At 44.6% G+C, this 8,917-nt stretch overlaps 2 protein-coding genes across 2 annotated transcripts; both read left to right on the top strand.

Annotated features, from left to right (window-relative positions):
- Positions 1 to 3,010: 3,010 nt before the first annotated feature.
- On the top strand, positions 3,011 to 3,943 carry LOC148734924 (uncharacterized). Its single transcript, XM_088752847.1, has one exon. The coding sequence runs from the start codon at positions 3,011 to 3,013 to the stop codon at positions 3,941 to 3,943; it is 933 nt and encodes a 310-aa protein (XP_088608973.1).
- A 132-nt stretch (positions 3,944 to 4,075) lies between these two features.
- LOC148734923 (uncharacterized) lies at positions 4,076 to 8,400 on the top strand. Its single transcript, XM_088752846.1, has 5 exons — positions 4,076 to 4,303; positions 4,607 to 5,203; positions 5,398 to 6,291; positions 7,613 to 7,741; positions 8,296 to 8,400. The coding sequence occupies exons 1-5, from the start codon at positions 4,076 to 4,078 to the stop codon at positions 8,398 to 8,400; spliced, it is 1,953 nt and encodes a 650-aa protein (XP_088608972.1).
- Positions 8,401 to 8,917: the final 517 nt, after the last annotated feature.

The raw sequence follows: 8,917 nt of genomic DNA, 5'->3' as shown, positions 1-8,917 counted from the left end.
AACCCAGTTCTCTGCTCACAACCTTCAACACTCTTGTTGGAAGAATGAAATGGAACAGAATGCCTTTTGGCATCAGTGTCGCGCCTGAAGAATTCCAAAGAAGAATAGACGAGACTTTAGAAGGACTGGAAGGTACTATAGCCATTGCTGATGACATCCTCATCGGGGAGATGCCAACAACATCCAACCATGATGCCCAACTTTCTGCTTTACTAGATCAATGCCAGCAAAAGCATATCAAACTAAACGTTGACAAGTTCCAATTGAGGAAGACAGAGTCATCGTACATGGGGTAACGCAGACCGACAAAGGAGTCAAACCAGACCCATGGAAACAAGATACAATACAGGCCATGCCAGCCCCAACCAACAAAGAGGAAGTAAGAAGACTACTTGGTTTTGTGACTTACCTGTTGAGATTCTCTGAAGATTTGTAAACCAAATCTGCACCACTCAAAACACTCTTGAAGAATGATGTAGCATTTACCTGAGAAGTGAAGGAACAGAAAGCTTTTGACAAAATCAAAGCACTCATCTCCAAAGTACCACTTCTGAAATATTTCAATCCTGATATGCCAATAGAAATCCAAACTGATGCCTCATCAAGTGGCTTATGAGCTTGCCTCATGTAGAATTTACCATTCTTTGCATTCTATTTCAGATTATTAGCATTCCCTTGGGAATACGTTTTGTTTTTCTTTTGCGCGTGCGCTATAATTTACATGTTATAATATTCTAGCTTTTTAGTTTCATCATTGATTTCACCGAGAGAACATCTGGTTTAGTTGCCCTTTTTTCGCAGCCTACAGCGCCGATACAATTTCAAACCTCTTCCTCTATTGAGCGTTTGAAATCATTGCTGTAAGCGGCCACAAAAGGACACGCCTTTTGGCAGTTACATAGTTTGAAATTGTCAAGTTGGCATGAGGAGATAATGGACATTGGCGCTGATAATGCTTTAGAATCTGGTGATGGGGATGGCATTCGACCTAGGATGCTGAGTAAACAAATGGATCAAGAAGGCGTTCTCCTCGAAAGGCTTCGCCGACTCAAGAATGAGAGATCAGGCTGTCTTTCTACAGTTAGTGCTAGGACAAACGAAATTGATGCGCTGTTATCTAGCGAGGAAAACGTTCATCTCGTAAAGGAAAAGTTGCCCAGCTTCCTAGCTGCTGTTGATAGGTTTAAAGAAGCTCATCTAGCCTATTTGTCGAATCTTCAGGATGACGTTAGCGTAGCAAGATGTCAAGAGCAGTTAAATTCAGAGTCTTTGTGGGCCGACCTCTTTTATCAAAGAACTCAACAGTGGATCAAAGGATCAGAGGAGCTTCTCAGGTTGAACTCTCAGGTCAATCCTGAAGATTCAGCAAGTCAGATCGGTTCTTGGACCACAACTAAGTCCTCATCAAAGAAATCACAACGTTTGAGTCACCAGCTCAAACAGGAGTGGTACGTCATCCTTAGCGTTCACACGAGCAAAGGAAGCGGCGGCGGCTGCACTAGAGAAACCACGATTGTTAGAGGAGCAAAGGTTACGTTTGCAGCAAGAACAGGAACGTCCTAGACTTGAAAGCGAACTCGCTAAGTCTAAAGCTAAAGAAAGAGTTTTATCTTCAGTTATGGAAGCTGTTCCACGTCCATTTGTGCCGAATCCGATAAACCTAGAATCCAAGAAGGGTGAGGGAAAGGTTCAAGCACCTATTATCGGACTTGAAGCAAAGCCAGTTGGAGAAAATGGTCATTCATCAGTTGCTGTTGGTTGTTCTACCCTAAATCCCGAGGCAGCAGAATGGCATCAGCCTTTGCTAGGAGTTAACAGGAATGAACGTGCTAATGAGTCTGAGTACTCTGGTGTGTCGACATCACCAAGTGAGAGGGCCTTTCACGAAGTGCTAGGGCTGCATCACCGTCAAAACGCACTGCAACAACAGCAGAACAAAATCGTGGAAATGCTTACAACTCAGCAGAAGAAAAGCAGTCTTCCCCAACAAAGGGTTCCTATCTTTGATGGTGATCCAATCGACTATGGCGCCTTTGTGAGAGCCTTTGAAAACCTCATTGAGTGTAGAACCTCGAGTGGTACTGAGAGGTTGTATTACCATGAACAGTTTACTAGTGGTGATGTTAAAGAACTAGTTCGATCGTGGCATCACCTTCCACCTGAAAGGGGTTATCAGGAAGCCCGATGGCTGATAGAAAAGAAATTTGGTGATGATTATCGCATTGTGACTGCCTATGAATCCAAAGCGTTAACCTGGCCCGAAGTGAGAGCTGAGGACAGTGCCTCTCTGGACAGGTTCTCAATCTTTCTCATGAGATGCAAAAACACTATGAAATGCAGCAAATACCGGACCAAGCTCGAGCAGCCTGACACCATACAAAAGCTTGTCATGAAGTTGCCATTCAATTTATGAACAACGTGGCGCCGTTTAGCCGATAATGTAATAGAAACTGAGAGAAGATCTGTTACATTCGGCGACCTTGCCGAATTCCTAGACAATGAAGCAAGGGTAATCGCCAATCCCATATTCGTAAAGATTACTGAAGACACAAAGCCCAAGAATGAGTGGAGGGATAAGCAGAATAGATCCCGTAGAGGTAGAACAAGTCTTGCTAGGCAAGTAGGCGATCTCCAGAGCCCACCTCTTCATGCGCCACCCTCGGGATCAACTCCTCCCACCGAGGACGTCTTATGTTCCTTCTGCAATTCTGGGCACGCCCTAGATGCCTGCGAGGCCCCTAGATGCCTTCTGTATCCAGAACGGATTCAGTTCTTGAAATTAAAGTGCCTCTGTTTTGGTTGTTTGTCCTCCAATCATATGTTGAAGGAATGCCTGGAAAAGAAAACATGTACGGTTGCCAACTGCACGAAGAAACATCCAATAATTCTTCATATGAACACTGTGCCAAGGATTCGATCATCTGGCATTCCTTCCGCTAGTACCTCGCCGCAGGAGGAGTCCCCTTGAGTTCGTAATGGAATGGTTAATCTAGACCGCTCAAGAATAGGCATGGCGGCGGTTCCAGTCAAATTTTGGTTTAAATCCACAGGTCCGTCTGTGATTACCTACACATTTTTGGACGGCGGTAGCTCCTCCTCATTTTGTACAGAGTCCTTAATGAGACAGCTGGGGGTCAATGGTACATGTACTCAGATTTCCCTAACAACTTTGGAAAAGAAAGACAGTCTTATTGACAACTTCGTTGTGAAAGGTCTTGTCATCTCGGATTTGGACGAAAATGTGTTTATCGAGCTGCCAGCACTTTATACGAGATCAGAAATACCCATTTCAAAGGAGGGCATACCAACTCAGGCTGACATTGACCAGTGGCCACACTTTTGCAGAGTATGTCTACCTGAAGTTGATGCCGAAATAGGCCTCCTCGTAGCCTGTGATGTTCCTACGGTCTTTGATCCTTTGGAAGTGAAGCACAGTCAAAATGGCGGTCCCTATGCTTCCCGAACAAGTATGGGATGGGTGGTTAACGGTCCTTTAGGGCGTTTTCGCAAGGGTTCACGCGCTGCCAGTTTCCTTATCAAGGCTGACCCTGAATTTCATCAGATGGAGAAGAATTTTTACAACAGTGGTTTCAGTGAATCCAGCGCTGATTACAAACCTGAAATGTCACAAGAAGAGCTTCGTTTCCTCAGCAAGTTGGAGTGTACCAAAGTCTTGAGAGATGGTCACTATGAAAAGGCCCTATCTTTGAAAGATCATGAAGCACCAGCACCGAACAACAAACCACAGGTTGAACAACGCACTCACTGGCCAAGGAGGAAACTTCAGCATAACAAGCACTTGTACAACATCTACAAGTGTTTCATGGCGGACATTAATGACAAGGGTTACACCCGAAAGGTCCCAGCGGATCTCCAGGACCCCAGTGGCATGAAATGGTACATTCCGCATCATGGAGTTTACCACCAGCACAAGCCCGGCTAAATATGCGTCGTCTTCGACTGCTCGGCTAAATATCAAGGCAAGTTTCTCAACGACCTGCTGCTCAAGGGCCCAGATTTGATGAACAATCTATTTGGAGTCCTAATGAGATTTCGACAGGAGAGGATCGTACTCATGGCGGACATCGAATCGATGTTTTACCAAGTCAGGGTATCTGAGGCAGACTGCTACTATCTTTGCTTCCTCTGGTGGCCCGATGGCAACTTGGAGAGAAGCCTCGAGGAGTACCAAATGGTTGTACACCTGTTCAGTGCAGCCTCGTCTCCATCATGTTCGAACTTTGCCTTGCGCAAGACAGCTGAAGACAACAGCCAATATTTCCCAGAGGCAGTTCTGAGCACGGTTAAAAACAACTTTTACATAGATGATTGTCTCAAGGCCCTACCTTCAGTCGAAGAGGCTTCACAGCATGCGAGGGACCTACGGTTACTACTCTAAAAAGGTGGGTTTAGGCTGACAAAGTGGATCAGTAATAGTCGCAGGGTTCTCGAAACCATCCCCGAAGCTGAGCGTGCCAAAGAAGTGAAACATTTTGACCTTAGTAAGGATGACCTCCTAGTCGAGAGAGCTCTTGGTGTTAAATGGTGCGTGGAGACAGACGCCTTTGGATTTAAAGTGGATATTTAGCTCAAACCGCCCACACAGCGAGGAATTCTTTTGATTGTTGGTTCTGTTTATGACCCCCTCGGCCTCGCTGCACCCTTCGTGTTACCGGCCAAACGGTTGCTTCAGGACCTATGTCGAGTCAAGCTGAATTGGGATGATCCTATTCCTCAAGAGCACAGGGCACGCTGGGAGCGATGGATGGCCGATCTTCCTAAACTATCGCAGTTTTCCGTCGATCGCTGTGTTAAGCCAGCTGGTTTTGACTACATCTCTTCAAGTCAGCTGCACTATTTCTCTGATGCCTCAGAGAGCAGTGTCAGATCAGTTTCCTACCTGCGTCTAGTTAATGGCGAGGGTGCTGTTCACTGTTCTTTTCTGTGTGCCAAGTCACATGTGGCGCCCCTAAAGACGATTACGATCCCGCGCCTTGAGTTGTCTGCCGCAGCAATCTCTGTCAAGCAGGACAAGGTCTTGAAGAGAGAATTAGAGATACCGATTAGTTCCCAGTCTGTCTTCTGGACAGATAGCACTGCAGTATCATGTTACATGAAGAATGAAACAAGGCGATTCCACACTTTTGTAGCCAATCGTGTCGCACTTATTCGTGATGGCTCTGGAACCCATCAGTGGAACCATGTGAGTGGTGACATGAATCCTGCCGAAGTCTCTCGATTGACAGCCGACACCTTCCTTAGTCAGCAGTGTTGGTTAATGGGGCCAAACACAGAAGCCCGAACACATGTGGCCAATGCAGACCGAAGCATTTAACAACGTCCTCGATGGAGATCCTGAAGTAAAGACGGATGTTAAGGTGTGCATGTCCTCACTAGTCAAGCAAAGCTGTCCAGAAATGTTCTTCCTGGTTCCGCCTAAAGAAAATTGTTGCCTGGCTCCTGCGCTATCGCGCAAGACTTCTGAATGCAAGTAAAAACAAAGGTTTAAACTGCGATAATCCGAAGTACATCACCCTTGAAGAGATCAAGAGAGCAGAAAAAGAGATTCTGAGGCATGTACAGAGAAGAGCCTTCCCCGAGGAGTTCAACCATCCCAAAAAACCAGTTAAGAAGAGTAGTCGCCTCTACAAGCTTGACTCAATCGTTATGGATGGGCTTTTGCGTGTTGGTGGCCGGCTGCATAAAGCATCATTATCTGCGGAATCAAAGCACCAGATTATTCTTCCGAAAGAAGATTACGTTACCAGAGTGATTATAGACGATTACCACAGGGCATGCAGCCATTCCAGTAGAGAGCACGTTGCAGCTTCCATTAGGCAGAAATTCTGGATCACCCAAGGAAGTTCAGCCGTGAAAAGTGTTCTGGGGAAGTGTGTCAGTTGCCGTCGCCGCCAGGCACCACTTTGTCAACAGAAGATGGTCGATTTACCAGAAGATAGCGTGCTGGCCGAGAAGCCACCTTTTACATCAGTGGGTGTAGATTATTTTGGCCCATTCCAAGTCCGTCATGGGCGGAGTCTCGTAAAGAGGTATGGTGTGATTTTCACATGTCTAGCAATCCATGCTGTGCACCTCGAAATTTCACATGGCCCAGGTACAGACCCGTTCCTATTGGCTTTGCGACGTTTCATTGCAAGAAGAGGCCAAGTGAAGCAGATGTACTCGGATAATGGATCAAACTTAATTGGTGGTGAGAAGGAGCTGCGTGACTATTTCAGATTGGAATCAGGAAAAGATACACAATTCCCTGTTACAAAAGGACATCAAGTGGTACCTTAACCCTCCCTATGGTTCCCACTTTGGAGGTATTTGGGAGAGATGCATCCGAACCGTTTGGAAGATTCTACAAGCGCTGCTGCGAGAGCAAACTATGGACGACAAAGCCTGGCCACTTAAATGTGTGAAGTGGAGAGTATCATGAACAGCCGACCCATTACATCCCTATCCAGCGATCCAAACGACAATGAGCCCTTGACACCTAACCACTCGTTGTTGCTCAAATTGGAAGTCTCCTTACCCCCCGGTCTATTCAAGAGAGAAGATTCTCTGTCGCGTCGTCGATGGAAGCAAGTACAATATTTAGCAAACATCTTCTGAAAGAGATGGAGTAGGGAATACCTTCCCCTTTTGCAACTTAAACAAAAGTGGGTGCACCCAAAGAGGAACTTGGCCGTTGGTGATATCGTTCTGGTCGCATCTGAGTTGCATTGCAATTCCTGGCCTCTTGGCAGAGTTGTTGAAACCTTCCCCGACAAAGGAGGCTTTGTTCGCTGGGTGAAAGTGTTCACCAAGACAGCTGTCTATGAAAGACCCGTCGACAAGCTCTGACTTTTGGTTGAAAACGAATGTCCTGAGAACACTAAAAACTGAGAAACATTTAGTTAATTTGTACTTAGCCTTCAATTAGCCTTGTTCGTTAAGTAGACTTCATTGAGTGCACTGATACTTAAGGTTTAGCAGTAGTTTATTGTAATTCATTAGATGTAAGTGACTCGCTTAGTACAATCTCACACTTAGGGGCTGGGATGTAGAATTTAGCATTCTTTGCATTCTATTTCAGTTTATTAGCATTCCCTCGGGAATACGTTTTGTTTTTCTTTCGTACGTTCGCTATAATTTACATGTTGTACTATACTAGCTTTCTAGTTTCATCGTTGATTTCACTGAGAGAACATCTGGTTTAGTTGCCTTTTTTTCGCAGCCTACTGCGCCGATACAATTTCAAACCTCTTCCTCTATCGAGCGTTTGAAATCATTGCTGTAAACGGCCACAAAAGGACATGCCTTTTGGCAGTTACACCTCATGCAAGGTGGTTAACCCATCCAGTATGCCTCAAGAGCTCTTACTGAAACCAAGAAACGTTACAGAGATGCTGAGTGTGGTCTTTGGCCTCACCAGGCTCCACACCTACGCATATGCCAGAAAAGTAACGGTTAAAAATGACCACAAACCACTTGCTGTGGTACTCAAGCGACCAGTTGGGGAGAATCCCATTCGACTTCAAAGAATACTGCGCTGAATTATGGGATATGACCTTGACTTCAAGTACATCAAAGGTAAAGACCTGCTAATAACTGATGCCCTTTGCAGGTCCCATATGACACAAGCAGCCAGAGCGAAGAAGAGATTGAAACCAGCAGCTTGGTTATTGAAGATCAAACTGTGACAAGCCACCTTAATGAAATTGCAGAGGAAACTGCCCAGGACAAAGTCTTACAAGTCAGTAATCCACTGCATCTTTGAAATCTGGTCCAAAAGTAAGAGACGTTCTTCCAATAGACGTTCTTCCATTCTGGAGTTGCAAAGATCAACTATCATTCAAAGATGTCATCATCTACAGAGGTGATCGCATTGTAGTTCCAGCTACACTGAGACAAAGCCTAACTGGAAAGTTACATCAAGCTCACATGGGTGCCGAGTCAACAGAATTTTGGGAGAAGGACCTTTCTTTTTACTGGCGAAGAAATTTTTAATAAACTTCCTTTAAACATTGTGAAGAGTGAAAACATTCAAACGTTCTGTCGCCGAGCAAAACATTTCCTTTTACCGTAATTTTGATATTTTATTTACTATGTTATGTTTTGATTGTGTTTTTTAGCTTTGTAGTTTTAGGCTGTTGACGTAGTTGTGAAATCTTAGTCATTGTATATATATATATATCTATTCTAGAAATTTGATGTAAATTATTTTCAATACAGGGCCCCTATGGATACCAGCCTTAGAGCTGAATGGGCTACCCTGTGTAAATAAAGTTTGCTTTACTTTACTTTAAGACATGCTCGTACATCTCTTTGGTGGCCTGGTATGAACTCTCAACTGAAACAGTTCATATCTTCATGTTACGTTTGTCAATCCTTCCAGAGAAAGAACCCAAATGAAAGTCTGATGAGTCATTCTACTTCCGAGTGACCTTGGTCCAAACTCGCAGCCAACCTTTTTGAGTTTAAAGGGGAACACTATCTGGTATTGGTCGACTACTAAAGCGATTGGATCAAACTTGATAAGATGAGAGACCAAGCTGCAACTGAAACCATTCCCTTGCTCACTGACTGTGGAAGGAATTTCGATTCTAAGGAATTCTCACAATTCTGTCAGAGTAAGCAGATAAAACACAAAATCATCACCTCACCATCATCAGAGTAATAACAAAGCAGAATCAGCCGTGAAGATTGTCAAATCTGTCTTGAGGAAGACTGAAAACTCTGCCTTGAATCCTTATGAAGCCCTTCTTGATCACATAATACACCTACAGTTGACATGACAACATCACCTGCTCAAAGATTTCTAAACCGAAGATTGAAATCTGAAATTCCCATGAAAGCCACTCTGCTTAACACAGAAATTACTGAAACGGTCCTAGAAGAAAAAGCTAAGAAAACAGCCAAGTCTGGAATG

This window comes from Stylophora pistillata, chromosome 3, assembly GCF_964205215.1.
Source record: "Stylophora pistillata chromosome 3, jaStyPist1.2, whole genome shotgun sequence".
NCBI classification, from domain to species: Eukaryota; Metazoa; Cnidaria; class Anthozoa; order Scleractinia; family Pocilloporidae; genus Stylophora; species Stylophora pistillata.
This window is presented reverse-complemented; position numbering and strand designations above follow the sequence as displayed.

Coding starts and splice junctions, on each gene's coding strand:
- LOC148734923 (XM_088752846.1), top strand. CDS start 4,076: ATGGCGGACATCGAATCGATGTTTTACCAAGTCAGGGTATCTGAGGCA. Junction 6,292..7,612: donor TTACAAAAGGACATCAAGTG/GTACCTTAACCC, acceptor TGCCCTTTGCAG/GTCCCATATGACACAAGCAG. Junction 7,742..8,295: donor CCCAGGACAAAGTCTTACAA/GTCAGTAATCCA, acceptor CTTTACTTTAAG/ACATGCTCGTACATCTCTTT.
- LOC148734924 (XM_088752847.1), top strand. CDS start 3,011: ATGGCGGCGGTTCCAGTCAAATTTTGGTTTAAATCCACAGGTCCGTCT.